General features: G+C 36.6%; 1 protein-coding gene across 2 annotated transcripts in view; it reads right to left on the bottom strand.

Moving 5' to 3' along the window:
• Window positions 1-8649: 8649 nt before the first annotated feature.
• Window positions 8650-21503, bottom strand: part of KIAA0408 (KIAA0408 ortholog) — a 32981-nt gene continuing 20127 nt past the window's right edge. Inside the window, exons 2-6 of one of the 2 annotated variants that reach the window (XM_027603291.2) lie at window positions 20315-20553; window positions 15981-16343; window positions 15812-15891; window positions 12706-14035; window positions 8650-10583 (exon numbers count right to left, since the gene is read on the bottom strand). In XM_027603291.2, coding sequence (XP_027459092.2) covers window positions 10410-10583; window positions 12706-14035; window positions 15812-15891; window positions 15981-16343; window positions 20315-20449 — 2082 coding nt within the window. In that variant the 5' untranslated portion in view covers window positions 20450-20553 and the 3' untranslated portion in view covers window positions 8650-10409. Of the gene's footprint in view, window positions 10584-12705; window positions 14036-15811; window positions 15892-15980; window positions 16344-20314; window positions 20568-21503 lie in introns of both variants that reach the window. The other variant, XM_027603290.2, reaches the window with a different exon arrangement.

Genomic DNA, 21503 nt, shown 5'->3' with positions numbered 1-21503 from the left:
CCAGGGTCCTTGGATCGAGGCCCACTTCGGGCTCCTGGCTCACTGGTGAGCCTGTTTCTCCCTCTGCCGCTCCCCCTGCTTGTGCTCTCTCTCTCTCTCTCTATCTCTGTGTCTCAAATGAATAGATAAAATCTTTAAAAAAAAATAAAATAAAATGAAAAACATCAATTATAAGTATTAGTGAGGATAGGGAGAAACTGGATTTCTCACACATAGCTGTGGGGAATATAAAATGGCACAGCCACTCTGGAAAATAGTCTTCCAGATTTTACAAAACTAAATTATGCACTTACCCTATGACCCAGCAATTGTACTCTTTTGGGGCATTTACCCCAGAGAAAATTTATGTTCACACAAAACTTGTACAAGAATGTTCAAAGTGATTTATATAGTAAAATACTGGAAACTACTCAAGTGTCTTTAAAGGGCTGTATGGTTGGACAAACTCTAGGACATCCATACAATGGAAAACCACTCAGCAATAAAAACTAATGAAATAATGATATATGCAAATAACTGGACGGACCTCAAAGACATTATGTTTAGTGAAAAAAAGTTAATTTCACAATGTTATATTGTGATGATTCCATTCATATAACATCCTCAAAATGATAAAACTACAGAGATAGACAGATGAGTGGTTGCCAGTGCTCAGGACAGGGGGAGTATGGGAGATGGACACAAATAGAAGGAGGTTACACAAGGGAGTTCTTCTGTGGTAATAGAAAATCTCTGTCTTGATTGTAGTGGCAATTATATAAATTTGTACATAGCAAAATGCATAGAATTATACACACACACACACACACACACACAAATGAATGCAAGTTTTAAAACAGTCATGTACCAACGTCAATGACTTTATGCTACAGCTTCGTAAGATGTCATCATCGGGGGGACTAGGTAAAATGTGCATGGGACTCATTCTATTTTCTCAGCTTCCCGTGAAACTATTAATATTTCAAGATAAAAAGCATAAAAAACTGTGATTTCTATCTGCCAACAAAATGAAAATTTAGAAGTCTACATTTTTTTTTTTTGGATGGATGTTCTGTTGATTTTGTGTAATCCCAGAAAGCATAAGGTTTTCATGCACAATTGTTGATTGAAAAATTTGGTAACTCTGTGCTGGGGGGAATAAAGTACAGTCAATATTGCAGTTCCAAGAAATTAATCTGGACATGCTACTAGGAGAATAAAATGTTCTAAGTTTGCTCATGAGACTGCTGGAGTGGAAAAGCTTAAAAGTGTGATTTCTTCATGTGTCATCAGGGACTTGCACAGCCATTTTTTTGAGAAATTAGTTTGTTATTGTAGCAATCAGTGGTTTTTTTAAAGCCTTTATTTATTTATTTGTCAGAGAGAGAGCACACAAGCAGGGGGAGTGGCGGGCAGAGGGAGAAGGAGGCTCCCTGCTGAGCAGGGAGCCTGATGCGGGACTCCATCCCAGGACCCTGGGACCATGACCTGAGCCTAAGGCAGATGCCTAGCCGACTGAATCACTGAGGCGTCCCAATCGGTGTTTTGTTTTTAAACTTTAGATTATACCACCGCACCTCCACCCCCAGCCGGGCAAGTCATTGATTCCAAAATAGAGCTTAAGGATTTCTAACAATTATTCTCATTATATATTTTGTTTGCAAGTGCTTGATTTCTTTTAGTTCTACTTTCTACCAGTAGCAAATTAGTATTCCAAAAGTCTGTACTTGTGTGTGTGATGTTACCGCATTGATCACCAGGGTTGATTTGGCTGATCTGGCTGGGTAGGTGGTGTCCCCTTCCTCCCTCACCTCTCCCTGTGGGTCCCTCCTGAAGCTGCATGCTCGGTGGAACTTGCACTATACGGGAGGACCCGTCTTCAGTCAAGGGTATAAGAGTAGCTGCACTCTGAACCCCCCAACAAGCTCTCAAGGTCCATTTGTAGGAGAACACAGGGTAGTCAAGCATCCAAGATTCCAGACACATCCAAATGAGACGTTGCATGTGGCATTCTGCCTTTTCAAAAAAAAAAAAAAAGAAAGAAAGAAAAGGCCCTTCAACTATCTTCCCTTTAAGACAATAAAAGAGACATCCTTACAATATTTTCTGACATGTCACTTGACTTTTCAGCTAAAAGATACTTAAAATTTTCACCAGCAAGCATCTCTTACCTTACTATGCTTATAAAGTTTGCCCAACGATGAGAAAAAGTATTTTGATTTGTATGCCCATTTTTAAATGGATTCTTGGTCTCAAAATACAATGACACTATGTCAAGAAGAGAAATTACTATACATGTAAATTCAGATTGCCTCAATTCTATAAAATAAGCACATTACCAGTTGTGATTAAATCAGGAAGCAGAGAGGAAAACCTTTTGCTTTCCCTGATAGCAAATGATTAAAGCATTTAAGATTTGCATTGATTTATTCAACAAATATTTATTGAGCCTACTATTTGCTGACACTTTACTAAGTGCTTGGCACAATCAGCGAATAAAGCAGAAAATATCCTTGTTTAAGAGCTGAAAAATGTTCAAGTTACAACCCTCCAAAATTCAAGAATTATAGACACCATCCCAGACCTTGGGATACCTATTTATTTTCTCTATTAGAGAACTTCCTGACACGTCAAAGAAACACTGGTCTAGATGCTCTTTTACTTCTGTAAATACCTAGGTAGTTAATTTGAGATTCAAAAGGTTGCTTGAATGTAAGTGGGAAAAGTGAGCTGTTGGAATTGGTTGACCTTGAGGGCTGTCTGTGTGGTACAAATCAGTCTGGGGGGACCTACCCCTCCCAAGACAGACTAGAATAGGCCACAGCCAGGAATTTCATCTTTTCAGACTCTGGCCTTTTCCACTAGATGGCAGTGGAATACTGAATATTCTTGCACTCGGGCTACTTTTCTTTGGCTCCAGGCAGCCCATCTCCTTTCCATTCAGACAGTGCTCAGAGTAGCTGATTAAGTTTTGCCTTTAGTTATAAACGCATTGCATTTCTTTTTCCTTGAGACAAAATTCTATTCTCAGATGCAGTTTGGAGATTCCTTATGCTCACCCATGTCATACATACAGACAATTTTGTGTGATTTTTTAAGTTCTAAAAATGGGCTTCCTCTTTGATTACGTGCCTGTTTTATCTCATTTTTTTTCCAGTGGTTGGTTCAATTTTTTTAAATTTTATTATGTTATGTTAATCACCATACATCATTAGTTTTTGATTTAATGCTCCGTGATTCACTGTTTGCATATAACACCCAGTGCTCCATTCAATACGTGCCCTCTTTAATGTCCATCACGAGGCTAACCCATCCCTCACCCCCCTCCCCTCTAGAACCCTCAGTTTGTTTCTCAGAGTCCAAAGTCTTTCATGGTTCGTCTCCCCCTCCGATTCCCCCCCCCTTCATTTTACCCTTCCTACTATCTTCTTTTTTTTAACATATAATAATTATTTGTTTCAGAGGTACAGGTCTGCGATTCAACAGTCTTACACAATTCACAGCGCTCACCATAGCACATACCCTCCCCAATGTCCATCACCCAGCCACCCCATTCTTCCCACCCCCCCACCACCACTCCAGCAACCTCCAGTTTGTTTCCTGAGATTAAGAATTCCTCATATCAGTGAGATCATATGATACATGTCCTTCTCTGATTGACTTATTTCGCTCAGCATACTTACCTGGCAGGGGAGATACCATGATCACGTGCCTGTTTTATATTACTAGTGGAGAAGAACATCACTTTCCATTTCTGGGATACTTCATTTTGCTCTCATGGTCTATTATATGAAGGTGTGGGTGGCTTATTTTACGAGGCTCTCTGGATGAGGTTTTTAGATTCTGTTGATATAGTCACAAGAAAACAATCAAGCAAAGGTGGAGAGCAAAGAATATCCTTCTACATGTCATCTTTACCTGTCTTTTTAAGTTCCTCACAGAGAAGTCTTCTGATGGCCTCCTATCAATTCTAGCTCCTCAAAATATTCCAGTTGAGAGCTCAAGCTGTACTGACCCTCCATGTGTTTCAGCCTTGTGGTGGTTACACTGCTGGTTGCCTGCTAGAAATTAGTGCGTCCCTTACTTGCTGTCCAAGTCTGCTCAGCTCCCAACGTCAGTAAAGATTTGGTGTGCTGGTGAAGACCTCTCTGTTCTTATTCCCGATGGAAATGTTCCAGGCCACCTTGAGCTGTATCTCTTAACCTCCCTACACGTTGGTCCCCAGGACAAGGCGTCTTGATCTAGTATCTTGCTTTTGACAATTTCCTTTCCTGATCACTTCATTCCTACCCTGGCCCTGGCCTCAGTTTCAGGTCCTTAGCTGTCTTATGAAGAATCTCCTTAAAGATCCCCACTTGCCTGAATCCTAAGCATGGTGCCCCCTTGAGTCTTTGCTGTTGGGTTTTCCCCAGGCCCTCAATTTGCCTGGGAAAACCTAGTGCTTGCTTTTGTTGAACTGAGTTTAAGTCATGAATTCATGTAGTTTTGGCTCCCTGGGCTATGCCCCCACCAGCTTCCTTTTTAACAAGGTGGCATGCTTGGTCTCAGCTCCTCTCTCCTTGCCTGGGATCTCCTAGGAAGAATCTTTATTCCCAATAATTTACCTCCTGAATTTTAGCATATAGAAACTATTGCTCCCTTTCACTCCAACATGTAACTTCTTTAAAAATAATGTAAATGGTTCTCTGGAGTTCATTGTGGATTAACTATTTCACTCCAGATATCATTAATTCAGAGCATCTTTTAACTGGGTTAACTATAACACAAAATTTCATGCAAAGTTTAAAATATATAATTCAGGTTAGATAATTTAGCATTATTTTGAGGCTGAACGGCATTATATAGAAAGAAAAATCTGCAGATCCCAAACAGCTACATTGAATTTGTTTAATGATTTTTATAAAATTACATTAAGTAAATAATTTAATTGGAGAATAAAGCCTCAAAAAGAAATTGACATATACAATTTATTTTGGAGTAAGATTATAAATTGGAAATAACTGCAAGCTCCAAGGGAAATGTTCTCATTTATTCTGGAGTACATTTAAGCCATATAGTATGAAAATTTTGTGTGATTCTTTTGAAGGGTGAAGAGATTAGGATTCACTCGGTATTACAGATGAGGATTGCTTTGGCTACTTACTAGTTTACCTTCAAGATTTTGGCCCACATACAAAATTTATACAATATCAGAGCATAGGCACCAAAAAATGAAACATATTTTGATAAAGTGAGCCTTCCTCATGACTTATTTAATACTATCTTTTGAAACCACATAAATCATGATGAACGTTGGTTAAGAAGACTGAAAACCAAAATTAAGAGAAACTCTTTTTTTTTTAACATATATGGGTGGGTTAGCCTGGTGATGGGTATTAAGGAGGGCACGTTCTCCATGGAGCACTGGGTGTTATACGCAAACAATGAATCATGGAACACTGCATCAAAAACTAATGATGTAATGTATGGTGATTAACTTAACATAATAAAAAAAAGCATAGAACCTTTAAAAAAGTTCTTGCTACATATGCCAATTACACCATCACCTTTGATGGTGATGAATTTATATTTCAACATTGTGAATTTTCATTAATAAAAAACTGCTAATTTAATAGACAAAAAAAGAGAAACTCAACGAAATCAAAATAAACAACTGGTCATGCCTAAAGTGTAAGTGAAAAAGAATTGTTCACTCTTTGCTTCCTCTTCCTCTTTTTTGGAAAAGAGCCAGAATGAGGAGTCTGTAGAACCACCTATTTATTTCTCAGTATTCTCTTGAGAAATATTTATTATCTTGGTTATTTAATTTTTCCATCTGTAATTAGAAATCACAAAGTCTGCCTTGAAGTTTGTTGGAAGAAGTCAACAAGTCAAGGAATAGAAGTATGCATTGCAAACCATCAAATCTTAGATGCACACAGGCATACAGGGAGGCAAGACAGTGGTGTTGGAGCCTACCGTGGTGCCCATCCTTGTAAACATGGCAGTCTTACACACCTCTGAGTTTCAGGTTTCTCTCCTCTCCATGAGATTGTTCTGCATGACTTTTATGGTCCTTCTTATTCTAGACTCTTCTCTATTTCTATTTTTTTTAAAGATTTTATTTATTTATTAGAGAGAGAGAATGAGAGATAGAGAGCATGAGAGGGAAGAGGGTCAGAGGGAGAAGCAGACTCCCCGCCGAGCAGGGAGCCCGATGTGGGACTCGATCCCGGGACTCCAGAATCATGACCTGAGCCGAAGGCAGTCGCTTAACCAACTGAGCCACCCAGGCGCCCATAGACTCTTCTCTATTTCTAGACTCCATCATAACTTCATATAAGCAGAATATTTTTTTCCAGAATTTGCCAATCGTACATGTCAGATTCAAAAGATCATTGTAATATGTATCAGATTTTAAGACTTTTGACTTTTTCCCACTGGAATGAAAAATATTTTCTATGATAAGAAAAATTCCTACAGTAAAAATTGTTGAGTAGACACTTGCTTGAAAGCTGCCCACCCCAACTTTTGTTTTTTGTTTTGTTTTAATTTTTTACTAAATGAAGCGCATTTTTTGAAAGAGCATATTCCAGGCTATATTAAACAAGTAAGTTATAGTTGTACATTCTAATAAAGATACTTGCTACTTAAGAAGAAACATGCAGAATATGAAGCTAAATAATATTATAATAGAAATCTGAACCTACCTAAAATAATTACACTCACTTCACATATAAAGGCAAATTTCAGAGGAGTATCCTTTTTTCAAACAAAAATTAATCAGATTCAATAAACGGTTTAAGTGGGCAGAGTGGTTATCAGGGTATGAGAAGCTATTTGGCGTTATGTGTGGCTGGGTGCAAGAATTCATGCAGGCTTTTAGATTTTATTATGTAGAGATATTTTAGGAGAAGCTAGGCCAAACTGTGGACATATTTGAGTTTAGATTTCATAAAACTTTCAGCTTTCCTGGAGATCGCTATAGAAAAGGAGGAAAATCAGAATATTCTCAATGCACACACATGCCACAGCAGGTGTCTCCACACCTATTTTATTCGGTAACTTCCAATCACTGAAGGAGATTCTAATATCAAGTAGTTATTTGTCAGCAAATGTGTCTAAAAATAATTTTAAAAATCTCTGCAGGGAAGCAGATTCTCTATCTTAGGTCCAGATATTTTCTCAGGATGACATGGAGTCTGACTACATTCTCTCTGTAGAGGTAAATCATGCATGATAGTATCTAATCATCTTCATTGTCTATGTAAAAACAAATGAAAGTTAAGGTTAATTTTTGATAAGTGAATTATGCAAACATAACTTATATTTGGCTTTGGTGATAAGGCAACATAGAGAACTCGTGCAAGTGTTGTGTGCACACACACGCACAAAAACTCAAGCACTTTTTCTGCCTTGTTCTTATTCCTTTCTGAGATCAGACTCCTCAGTTGAAATAATATAGGAGTTTTCCCCCAAAAAGTCTGCTCAGCAAAACTTCTATTAATACAAGTGTTTCTAATCAAATATTTCTGAAATGTTTACAAATGTCTTAAATCCAGCAATGACGGCATAATAAAGGGTATGTTGTTGGGAAGAAAATAGCCATCCAAAGTAGAAAAACTACCAGTTAAAAATCACAATACATAAAAAAATATCTTTGAAGGATAATTTCCATTTACCTGATAGGTTTTCCCATAAAAAATTATAAAATATTTTAAAAGAGAAAACAATATTTCAATAACCTTTGTTTTAGTTTCCTCGTCTTTACAATCAAGTAGTTGGACTAGGTACTAAATTTCTTTTCAACTCTAATATTCTATGATTTTAATCAACATAGGAAGAAGTTAAAATGTGTCCCATAAAATGTGTCCCACTGTTTCATTCAAGTAGTAATAGAAAAGGTGACTTAAAAATTGTATGCCTGATAATATAACCCTTTTCTTTTACAGGTAACAAAAGCAAGTCCCAGGGAAGTAACATGACTACCCAATGGTGCCCAACTATTTGAGTATCAATCAATGTCACTGCTTCCAAATCTCTCTAATCATCAAATATTTTGCTTTCTTTTTGTTGTTGTTATTGTTTTATTAGACTCCAGATCCCCCTCTGTACCCCTGGAAATTCTGCTTTAGTAATTATGGGATGAGGTCAGGAATCAAATTTTTGAAAAGAGATCCTCAATATTTTGACTTGTAGTTAAAGGTAGGAAGCATAGAGCCCCATCAGACTACCTGGGATGTAGTGATGGAGGGGAGCAGGTATGTTGCCCAGTTCTTGGGCAGTCTCTCCAATGTAACATAGCAGCACCTTCCTAATGGGTCCATCACAGTTATGCCACAGACTACCACATAGCAGCATCTTCCTAACAGGACCATCATTGTATGCCACAGGCTACCACTTCCCTTTCCTCCCCAACCTTCTAGATGAAAAGCATATAATATAAGTGACATGACTTGGTGTCTAGGTTACTTTTCTCTGATAGGTTTCCTATGGAAAAGGATATTCCTGAAAGAAACAAGAATTAAAAGAGTGGATCTAAACACCACAGAAATAGAAACAATTATAAGAGAATATTACGAAAAACTATATGCCAACAAACTGGACAATCTAGAAGAAAGGGACAAATTCCTAGAAACATATACCCTACCAAAACTGAAACAGGAAGAAATAGAAAATTTAAACAGACCAATTACCAGCAAAAAAATTGAATCAGTAACCAGAAAACTCCCAACAAACAGAAGTCCAGGACCAGATGGCTTCACAGGCAAATTCTACCAAATATCTAAAGAGTTTATACCTATTCTCCTCAACCTATTCCAGAAAAGAGTGGATCTCTAGCCCTTCCTTATCATTTGCTCCAACTTCATATTCTAGAAGTTTAATTCATCTCAACTCCTATAAACTTTCCTTATTGGGAAGCATGAATCTGTCTATCACCACACAACAAACAGTCTCGAGCCTTTTAAGGCAGTCTGGGATTTGGAAATTATTTACTTTACCTCAGGTCATGATGTATAATGCAATGAATTTTTCTTAATTGTTAGAATATATCATAAGAAGAAGGTCTTTGAATACTTAAGTCACTAGACTTTTTTAACCTTTCTGGTAGTAAAAGAAAAACTTAAATAGAATTCATATCTAATACCAAAGTTGGTTTTATAGAGAGACAATGGAGAGCAAAGTTGCTTCTAAGATCTTCCATGTAAAATTCCAAGCACCTCAACATTCATACTTTCTTCAGTCTCAACATAGATCTTATGTGTTCACTGGATGCGAACTGTGGCCAAAATACACATTTCTGTTCCTTATGCTACTCATGGATGCCAAAGTTTAGTTTAAGGCTTTTTTTATGTAGCACACTATAAGAAATATATTATAATTCAGCTCTCAAATATCATTCCTAATCTTTCTTGTTAATAAAAAAAGTGAATCAGTTTTTTACCTACTAATTTTAGGGAAAAGTTAGAAAAAAGAAAAAGGAAATGACTTACCTCTAAATATGACTTCAAATAAAGGAGCTTAACTAAAATCTATACAATTTAACAAAAAAGTAGAATTCAACATAACTGAATTTCTTTTCATATCCTATTTAAGGATTCCAAGTAAGTTCATTTTTAAGTCCTGTTGTTTCTAAGGCAGTCTCATGATATGGCTCTGGGGATCAAGTACTCAGTTAAAGCCATAATAGACTACCGAATGATATACAAAAGATTTTGTGAACATTTTATGTTTGCTTTACAAGCCTGAACTATTAAACCTGTGACAATTTTATTTATTTAAGAGAGTAAACAAGGAGATTAATGATATTAGTCCATCCTTACATCGGTTAAGAAACTATGAGTGGTATTTAGAAATCTACCAAATGTTATTAATGTGTACAATTCTTATTTTTCAATGTAGTTGGGGTCAAGAAAGTGGTTAGTTAATATATGTACCTCAAATGCCTTAAGTGGATACCTATTAAAAGGTATACAAAATATAAATAGTACTGTATATTTTCAAAAATTTTAAATAAACAGAAAGATACATAGGTTTACATGTTATAATTTCAAAGTCAACACTAGCACATACATTTTTCTTATCTAAATACATACTAGGATACTTCCTATTTCAACACATGCATCTACAAACACATGGCCATGCACATAACCTTGCTTTCTGCCACTTGCAAGAAAGTTAGAATATACAATATAGTACACTGTTTCAACTTAAATCATATTGGCAAATTAATGAGGATGGCATTAAGAAATTCTGATCTAAGAAATCAAAATACAGGAAGATAATTATTCCATAGATTAAAAACACTGAAGACTGATGAGAAGTTAAGATTTAAATTGTTTGTCCCAGTGATCTTGAAAGACAGAGAAGAGACAGGATTGGCTGTAAACACTCCGAATGCTCTGTTTGGCAATTAGGACTTTTGTCATCTAGCAATCCAGGCCAGGGACTCAGACCATCGACGCTGCAGATCGCAGAGAAATGGTATAACTGGGAGCAGTTCTCCGCAAGGCAGGGGGCGCTGATGGAGATCTCGAGGCCCATCTAGATGGGAGACGGCGATTTGCTGGTCTAGCAGGTCGGGAAAACCCTTTTCCATGTGAAGATTTCACTGCCATGGCTTCCTAAGAGACAAAGGAAGACATCCATTTCACTATACAGGCACCAACAATGGGCTGAATATATATTACGGATCCCACCTACAAGGTTAATGTATTAGCATATTTACAAGCAAGTAGAAGCATGGATAACTGAAGAAGGTAATTGTCTAATATTTGTGGTCTTGAATCAAAAGCAATTCACTTTTAATAAGGAATATGGCATTTGATAATCTTGTAGATCTTTTCACAGTGCCAAATTTTAATACAACTGATCTCTTTTTACAACTAATTATGAGTTCAGGATTCAAAAGTTTCTGTTAGATAACTTTAATGATGGAATTATAGATGTTTCTTAGTGGGATACTAGGTTGTATAATAGATACAAAAGATACAAAAAGATAATAATTTATAAAAGAAACCATGCTCATTTATGTCAAGTTATTGGCACTTTCAGAGGTCATAAGCAAAAGGCACACAGATCACCAAATGATTTGTCTGATGCTATCTTTTTTCCCCACCAAGAACCACTATAACTATTTCTCAAAAGTTTCAAAATTATCACTAAAATACTTCAAAATATAACTTCATTGTAATTACTAATACAGAATCATTATCTATATTGGGCATCATCGGATGACTTAAAACCTTTTCCTTCCTGTCCCTTCCTTTTCTTTCATGTCTTCTTTCTTTTCTTTCTTTCTGTTTTAATGGAAGAAAAACATTCTTAGACACTTGCAGTTAAAAAAAAAATTAAAAAGTTTCCACCACACATTTTACACCAGTATTATTATTGACTTTCTTAACAAAGCCTATGCTCTTTCATCCCAGATGGGTAGTAAGATGGCCTCTATTTCTATGACAATAACCTGCAATTTATTTTTCTCGCTTTGGAATCTTACTTTTTTAGATTTGCTCTGGCAGCAGGTTGGGGGAGGGGATGAAGAACTACTCTTAAGAATCTACCATAGAGGGCCCCTCCCAAACCCCCAACCAATGCAAAAAATGTAGCTGATGAATATTTAACTGGTTATTTTATACATTTCCATTTGCCATCCGAAGCTTATAGGGCTCCCCACGTATTTATGGACTCAACTAAAAAATGGAGAAATACAAAACCAGGGTAACTATTTGTACCTTGTCCAAACAGGCAAGGTTTCTGGTAAAATGGATAAAAACTGGTATTTTTATGGGGTTGAAAGCCACATAAAAATAATTTTCACACCAGAAGGAGGCAACCTCCTGCATAGCTTAAAACTACACTGCAAACACACTGCATTTTGCAAAAGTATGATTTTTTGAAATATTAGCTAATTATAACAATCTGTCACCATGTAACTTTTTGTAAATTATGCATAAAAAGGGATTGTTGGATAGTTTTTGTTGTAAATACCAATCTCTTCAACATCTTTTCCTCCTATAGCTAAAGAAAACTATATTCTTTTGCAAACAGACTGGAACAAAAAAAGAATAACAGTTTATTTTTTGGGGGGGGGACAACTTTCATGTTAGGAATTTACACAAATAAGAATGACCTTAAACATTTTTAAGCTATAATATCATTTTATTTCCATGTACTGCCTTTCTGCTCCACAAATAAGAGACCTTTATGAGGCATTATTTTATGATGTGTTAGACCCATAGTCACATCCATGTGACTAATCCCATGAGAAAGAACATGAATCAAATGCTGGGAATGACTGAACCAATCATAGCCAACAACTGAAAAGTGCAAGAAATTATTTTTAAAATATTTCCAATACTCTTTTTAAAATATAAACACTAAAAGAATAAAACTCTATAAACCAATAAATATGCATTTGGAATGTTTTTTCAAGAAAGAAACTTACAGCAAACATTGGACCTTCTTGAGGTTCTTGAGTCCATTTATTTTATTTGTGTTGTCCCATTTCAGAATTTTAAAGAAGTTATAATGTACTATTCCCAATCTTAAAAAAATGTATTTTAAGAAGTTCATATTGAGTTACAATCCTAAGGTTTACACTTAGTCACAAATAAAGGGTCGAGAAGTTAAGAAGATGCCAAAATATGTGCCTCCATTCTATTTACATATGGGCAATCGACTGAACTCTGAGCCACTGCTACGTATGGATGCAGTTCTCCCAACATACGTTAATCACTTTCTCACCTCTGTTATCTTTCTCCAATCTACTCCTCGCTTTACTTGCTGTGCTCCACACATAGCTGGCTTTTGCTGAAACTCTTGTTCTAACTGAAGTCTTTCTAACTGCTGACTTAATGTGGGTCCACTGCTGACATCAGAATTACATCTGGTCCAGTTATCCTGGAAGCATTTAGAATTTTGCAATGCAGACCCTGTTGATGTCTCATAGGTTTTCAGCAGCTTTTCCACAACACCATAATTTGACCTAGGATCTGCTGATCTTGGCCGGCCAGACAAATTACTGGGTCTCCAGTCATGCTCTTGGAGCATACTCCGGTAACTGCTGGGGCTCATGTGTTCCTGCATTTGTCTGACTAGGCCTGTTGTGGGTATTTTGGTGGGATTGTCAGGCACATTTTCTCTGGGCACAGGCACGTGGGCACTGGTTTTCAGAATGTCAGACACATTATCATTTTCTGATATGTTATCTGTATGAGTAGTTAAGGTCTCACAGGGTTTACAATCTTCAGATGATTCTGAGTAGCTCTGATTTTGCTGTATTGCCTGACAATTTCTATCTGTTCTAAATACGATTCTGTTAAATTCATCAGTCTTTGCTGCCAGTTTTTCATTCCTAGTTGTCCTCTTAAAACCACAACTGAAACTTTTAAGTGGGCCATTGCTCTCTGTCACCGAGGAGCTATAGTCATTGCTTATATGAAGATCAGGATGAGATTTAGTAGGGTGATCTGGAATCATCTTTTCACACTGTGGCTTATTGGGAGTCGAGCAGGTTTTCTGAAACCACAATGGAGAGGGACTATTTTTTGCACTGATCCCAGTGTCATACGACCACATGCTAAGTCCAACATTTTCATTACATGGAGGCTTGTTATCTATTTTGGCTTTGGGTGCCAAAGAAGGAAACGTGATACCATCTTTCAAAGTCTTCCCTTCATCTAGACACAGCATAGACATCTCATTGTGCCTCCAAAGGAAATCAGGACTGCAGTTCCTTTCCGCTTGACCCTCCTGGGCCACCTGGCTATTGTGGTCTAAACTTCCCTTCAAACTTTCATGAGCTTGTTCAGAATATAAGCTGGGAAAACTTCGAGATGTGCTTCTTGGAGGTGGAAGTGGTGGAATTTCATTTCTTTGCAGATTAATTGTATCAAGTTCACATGTTTTCCTAGAGTTGCTTTGGAGCACGGTGGTGCTTAGATTCCTTCTATTTTTCTGCTTTTCTTTTTCTAAATCGATGGGAAGAATGCCCTGGCCATGGTTGATCATGTGGTCTCTGTGAGGCATATTCATTACATTTGGCATTTCCTGAAGAAAAGAATCTGACTTCATCCTAAACAGTTATAAAACATGATATATTAGTGATAATTTTATTTAGGACAAGTTCTCAAAAGAAACCATGGCTTAAGCAATGAATGTCTGCAATAAGAAAAGGACTCCCAACTTCCTCAAACAGCATTTTCCTATAAATTCTCTAGTCAAAACCTCCAAGTCCTTTTTCCTGTAGGATAAAGCTCACTTCTCAGTGGTACATTCATGGTCTACATGCTCTGACCCAAGCTATCTTTCCATTATATTCCCAAACTGTCTCTTCCACTCAGACTAGACTGTGTAGTCTCTTGGGTGTCTGCCACTGGCATTCCCATTTCTCCAAGTTCTCTCCTACCATTGCCTTCACCTCTGCTCTACCTACTGAACGCCTAGTCATTATGCCATGTGAGCTCAACTTCCTTCTCTTGAATTTGAAATGACATTCTAAGCTAAGAAGTATGACAAAAATCTGAATACAAGCTCAGTGAAACATGAGTAATACCAAATGGAATGTGCCATTTGGGCTTGAAACAAAAGTAAGAATTTTTTGGACGAGTAAAGGGCATATAGGCAAAGTGAGCCACAATAAAAATAGTGGGCTCTTCAAGGAATAGAGAGTACTTTGGTATCGCTGGATCATAAAGCAGAGTGGGAATGATGAAAGAAACATTAGGTTGAATTGTAATGTATTTGAATTACACACTAAGGATTTTGAACTTTTTTCTAAAGTGTATGGAATAACAAGGAGAACTTTATACCAGCTGTGGTTTGTAAAAGAAAATTGGCAAGTGAGTCTTTTCTAAGTTCAATCAAAACAAAAAACCTAAATAGAGCAACAATATAAATTCACAAATTAAATTGATCATACTGATAAATATAAATCATATTTATATCTCTTCAGCTTGTAAAATGTTACAAGATAGAATGCAATAAAGTGCAGATAATCATTCTCAATAATAGAGAATGGTAGGCAAAAGCAAAATGGGCAGGTAGAGGGTAAAGTTACATATAAAATATAGTTGAATAAAAAAGTCTATTGGAAGTCAATACAAAAATTCTTTCAGAGCCTCCTAAGAGCTAAAGAGCGATAAGGGTACACACTGCTACTGATTCTAAGAGGGACACACCCCTCATTAGGAGAAATATCTTGATCCTAGAACAATCCATTTTTACTTACCTTGCAGAGAATTCCAATTTATTTTTTAATTTGGTGAAAACTTACTTTTACAGTTATATAGGTGCTTCTAAACGGAAACAGCATTTTTTAAATATCATTGTATATGTGTGTATACATATTTAGAATATTTTGTTCTAAGAATTATGTATGCTTCCACTAAATACATAATAAATGTAGAGAAATAAATGACTCTTAGGTGTAAACTACTTCAGTAGAACATCATTATATAATTAAAACTCCACATTGTTAAATCTTAAGATATATTTAACTGGATTAGCCTTGCTGTGTACTCGTCCACTGGCCACTCAAAATTAAAAAGAACTACATTTAGAAGGTACTTGTTACTTTGTTCTGGAAAGTGTTCCTTAACCAAACACCAAAAGAGTGCAGTATTCCTCACAGTCAAATTATGGAGAGAATGAGAAGATTTGGCTTAGGAATTAGCAAACAGAGAAATATTCAATTAAAGTCTTTATCCCCTATCTAAGATAACAGATTTTAATAACTCATTGTTAATTCACACTAACCAAATATAAAGAGGAGGCAGTTTGGATTCATTCACTGAAAACAGTATTTCTCTTGATTTTCTGATATAAAATAATCATAGATATACCAGCCCACCTTCTGTGGTTAGACCGCTTTCGGATTTCCTCTTGAAAGCTGCATAATTCTTCACTAACTTTGGCAAGTTCTTCAAGAGCCTTTATACATATAAGCAATAGTATGTTAGCGCTTTGAAATATAAATATTTCTGTAGAAACAGTTCTAGGCCAATCACAATCTTACTTACCAAGTTGAGGGCCCCAGAGCAGCTCCTGCCCTCTTCCCTCAAAGTCCTCAGACCAGGGCACGCCTCACATTCTCTTTGGTTATCTGTGGCCAAAGGATCCATAAACCCTACTTTTGATTTTTTTGTTGCTTTTTGTTCCTTACACATTTCATTTCCTTCACAGAGTAAGCGCTGCTCTGTTTTATTTTCTTTTTCCAGACCATCCCGGTAATTCATCCTTGTAAATTCACATCGTCCTGAACTGGGGTAATTTGGAGAAGATTCCAGCACTTGATCTTGAACTGCTTTCTCACGATCATGACTGATGATCTTAGCACGTTCATTCACGTTGATTTTCCTCCGAAGCTTTACTTCATGGCAAAGCTGCAAAGAAAATGAAGAGAAAACTTTTTCTCCCCCTAATTTACTTTGTCAACATTTTGAATACGAAGCACACTATTTTGAGTTCTCTTTGCCATATCATGATATACTAAGTACCCTGGGGTATTAACGCTCATGCCTCTAAAATCTGATCAGCCAGAACAACTCTGATGAACCATAAGGACTACTCTTAGTAGGTCAAACTATGGAGGGTAATTTTTATACCTCTATGTAGAAATCAAACTCATTCAAAAATAAACCTGCTCCTATAGAAACATGTCATAATGATGCAGAAGCACTGTTACAAAGTTGGAACGTCCTGAATCAATTACTGGTCATGCTCTCTAATTGCTTTCAGAGAAAAGCAAGAGTTTAACTGATATTAAAGTGATGTTTTAAAAATATGTGATTCCACTTGCATGCCAACATTCAAGTGTCTAAATAGTTGACAGTATCATATAGTATGCTAGTTCATTCCATTCCCCCAGTAGACATTGTGCAACCAAAGGATGTTTCCTTTGGAAGTTATGCTGGTGTTATTGACGTATTGTTAGGTATTACTGAGATTTATTTTTAAAAAGAGATTTTTTTTTCAAAAAAGATTTCTCATCCTGATTAAAACACATGTGACCCTGTCCTATGTGGTATTAGAACTCTAAGGCTTCCATCATGTATTAGTCTATGTTAAAGTGGATCCCAAATTATTTCTTGATGAGAGTTTAGTTTTACCTCCAGGCACTCACACAACTCACCCCTAAATAGAGGAAGTAAGTGGCCTTTCTCTTTAGACTTGAGCTGTGGGAAAGCTTGGCAAATTTCAAAGGAGTCTGTCGGATAACTATTTAAGCAAATGACTACATTTTACGGCCACAACATATATCTACACCACATCTATTATTCAAGGAGTATAACAACAAATTTATTGTCGTTCAATATTTGCCCAAATCTCAGAGAGAAGCACTAGGCATAGTTGGTGCCTGAAGTTTACACAGTACATATATTTCCATAGATACTTACACATCTATCATTGGATGATCTCAGGATAGCATCAAATTACAGCCATGGAGCAATCATGTTGGCCCTCATAAAATTACTTGTTATGAGCTATTGTGGGCATTATGATTTGGGCTGACATTGAGAGATATTATACCCTCAAAAGTGACCCTCAAAAGTTCATGTTAAACCTAAGGATGCTTATGGTGACATTGTCCTCTTTTTAAGGAGCTATAGGTGAAAACAAAATTGCCTTATTTTCAAAGTCAGGGACAACAGTACTATTCCTGGGAAACAGGTTTGCCTTTGTCTTCTGAATATTGAAAAATATGCATCTGCTAATTTTTATGTTAGTTACTAGAAAGATAGACTTGCTGCATGCAATTCACATAAGATCCTTCCTCCTGTCTTTATCTCAACGTTTTTTTTTGTTGTGAAATACTTTACCTTATGTAAAGTTTTATATACATCTTAAATTCTCTTGGGATTTAAGTGAGGTATGGATAAGCAAATAATATGCTATTGATAGAAAACAAATTATTTTGTACAAGAAAATCTGTGTTACTTCATACCCAGCACTTGTTTATGGTTCTCTGATCATTTGAACAAAACAAGCAGAAAAGATTGCAGTGTGATTAAAAAAAAAAAAAGAATTCCCAGAAACCTAAGAACTCTATCTAGGGTTTCTATCTGGATTACCCCAGTTTTCAAATACATCTGGGTTTTGCAATAGCATATACACCTGGGTTTTGCAATAGCAAATGCAATGATTGTGGATAGTGGCTGAGCAAAGAATCATTAGCATCTTAACACTCAACACTGGATCCTCTCACTGGAAGATATCTTTTGGAACCAAGTCACATGTGCACATTTGTGAATCCACAATTCTTTTACATGGCTTAATAACTTGTGCCTGAGTTAATACATACAACTTAGTGATATATGTTAAACAAATACAGTCTATTATGCTTGCAGCATGTTATAATTTTTTGAAGTGTTGATGTTTAATTTTAGTTTAAAAAATGTCTTGATTCTCTGTGACATGTGAGAACACTTTTCTCCTGTTTTCCTCAAATTTTCCTACCCTCGTTTGTAGCCTATAAGACGGATGTATTAAAGGTACATTCCTATAGGCTACAGAGCTGAGAGTGGAAAAGAAATATGTATTAGTATGATAAAGGGAGCACAATGCTAGTATTCAGGTATGAAAGAGCATCATCTATGGGTATTCTGGGTAAGCACATTATTCAAACGTATTCCCAGTAATGGAGCTGTCTATGTCAGGCAGCAAGACATAAATAGCACCATGGCTACTATCCAAGATGAAGAAAATGTATTGCAGCCCTCTATCTCCTTGATGCAGAAAGAACAGTATTTCTGTAAACTATCATCCTATGTTTAAAATACATTTAAGGCCTGCTCATTGAGAAGGCTAATATTTACCATAGACGGAATCTACAGAGTTGTCAGAATAATTATTTGACAATAAAATATCTAACCTGACAGCAGATTATTTTAGCCACATGGCTTAAACAATTGGCTAGACTAATCCTGACTCCTTTAATTTTTTTTGCTTGGATGCTAGAATGTTTTTTAAAAGATTTTATTTATTTATTTGACAAAGAGAGACACAGCGAGAGAGGGAACACAAGCAGGGGGAGTGGGAGAGGGAGAAGGAGGCTCCCCACTGAGCAGGGAGCCCGATGCAGGGCTGGATCCCAGGACCCTGGGATCATGACCTGAGCCAAAGGCAGATGCTTAATGACTGAGCCACCCAGGCGCCCCACTTGGATGCTAGAATTATCTGGTCTTCCAAATCTTTGGGAAACAATGACCCATGAATTCAGGTTTCTGTTTGGAGTTTTGGATTCTGATTTGACTTAGACATCTCCTTGTTGATCCACCCTTAGTCTCTGGATAAAGAGGAGTTAAGAGAATAAGCAAAACACATTTTCCAACTACAGAGGTATGAGCGGTGGATTCTTGTTTCAGTCGAATCATACACTACATGCCTGCCTTCTCAGCTCTGTTACAGGAACAGTTTAATAGTTACTCTTTTAAATTTTTCCTCGTAGCGTGCTGATTTATATTTTATTCACAACCAATTACATGGGTGTTAATAAGAAAAATATTTACACTATAAACACATAAAGCACCAGTTTTGACTGCCTATGAATAAAGGCCAAGGAGTCTGTTAAAAGAATCACTTTGGCAATGTGCACAAACCACATGACAAGATGGATGTCACTAGAAGAATGCAAGATAAGTAGAAATAATTTTCAGTTGAAACCAGCTCAAAAATACATCAATGTAAATACTTAAAGGAAATATTCCAGGGCCAGAGATAGTTTAATGGGGATAAAATGACTATTTGTATCAGAGTCATGGCACGTTGTTTTTCATAACCCCTTTCCTAACAAATGTGCCAATAAATGTGGCACATTCTGCCAGAATAAATATCATGTCCACTGCCATGTTGATATAAGGACACTCCTTTTGATTATACTGAATTATCTAATATGTAATTTCGTTTAGTAGACATGATTCATAAATCATTTCAGGAAAGATCTGTACTTTAATGCCCAATTGTAATTTTGCTAATATATGTTCCACCAATTATGTTTTTCTTATATTCTCCTCCTGGACCTTGTGTTTGAAAACTCATGCAAAAACAAACAAACAAACAAAGAAAAACAACTCACTTTTGATACCAAGGCACTTTAGGCACAAAATAATAAATTGATACACTTTAGAATGACGTTTTAAGTTCTTAATTTTCATGCAGGGCTATAAAAAAAAAAAGCTTAGTCCCTTCAATACCACTGGATAAGGTTCTGCTATTTTTGGTCTAGTAAATGTCATTGAGACATGCATCTCTTAGGTAGAATAAGGAAAACAGAATCAGCTTTCAATACAACACAAATTTCAAAGAGAATTTTCATTCTGAGCTTTCAGTGTATTCAAAACAAATCAGTTTGTACCTCTTCTATCTTCTTCTGCATGATTTTCCATTGACTCTCCCATTCCTTCCTTTCATTGTCAAACTGGTCCAGTAATTCCATCTTTTCCTTGTGCCAGTTAGCTTCTGTGTTCTCCCACTGCTTATGCAGGTCCATGGCAACCGTGTGAGTGTTAGTGAAGGGGTATTTCTGCTTGTCTCTGCCTTCTTAACTGTTTCTTGGAAGCTTGGAGTTGTTTTATTTGAAGCAGTCTCACTTGCCTTTAAAATAAAGCCTAATATAAACATAAGGAGAAAGAGTTCCAAATCCGTTTGCTTTTTGGAAACATGTTATCATTTTGTTAAGAGCCATCGACATAAACAAACTATAGGAAAACTGTACTTAAAAGAAGAGAGGAGATGATTAACAATCTGCTTAAGAAGAACTAACAAAGTTGGGACACCTGGGTGGTTCAGTTGATTAAGTAACACTGACTTTTGATCTCTTCTCGGGTCTTGATCTCAGGGTCTTGAGTTTAAGCCCTGCATGGGGCTCCATGTGGGGCATGGAGCCTACTTAATTAAAAAAAGGGGAAAAAAGAACTAACACAGTCAAAACGTATTATTGTCCAAAGGGATTTTTTCTCCCTTTCTCAAATGGGTTCTTCCCCCTTTCTGAAATCAGTCAGCAAAATTATAGCTAAATGCATATGTGAGATGGAAGCATTCATTTCACCAAGCACCTAATCTAAAGATGGAATTTTTGGGACTAAGAGTAGAAGTATGAAATTCCACTGTATGGTCGTAGCTATATGACCGCGGTAGATTCTGCTGCAACAGAATTACTCCCATTTTGAAGCAACCAGATCGTGTTTCTGTGAACTGAAGTCCTGAAGCAGTACAGGACCACGGTCTCCATTTTATATTCAGAGTTGCAAGCCCAGGCCAAACGTGATGACTGTATTAATAAGACCCCTGAGTTGGTTGTCAGTCTGGGACGGATGTAGCTGCAAAAAAACCAAACTACATAATAAAAATATTTTCATTATTTTAGTTCATCAAGTAAAACGTAAAATCAGCAAAGCCATCCATTCTCTCTTTTGCTTCTAATGGACCATATACCAGAATCTGTTTAGGCTATGGAATACAGAACACTGAAGAAAACACTTTGCTCGTTTGCAAGAATATCCTTGATCACAGTAAGCAGTGGCTGAAATATTTAGATTTCTAGC

This window comes from Zalophus californianus, chromosome 7 (assembly GCF_009762305.2).
Source record: "Zalophus californianus isolate mZalCal1 chromosome 7, mZalCal1.pri.v2, whole genome shotgun sequence".
NCBI lineage: Eukaryota > Metazoa > Chordata > Mammalia > Carnivora > Otariidae > Zalophus > Zalophus californianus.
This window is presented reverse-complemented; position numbering and strand designations above follow the sequence as displayed.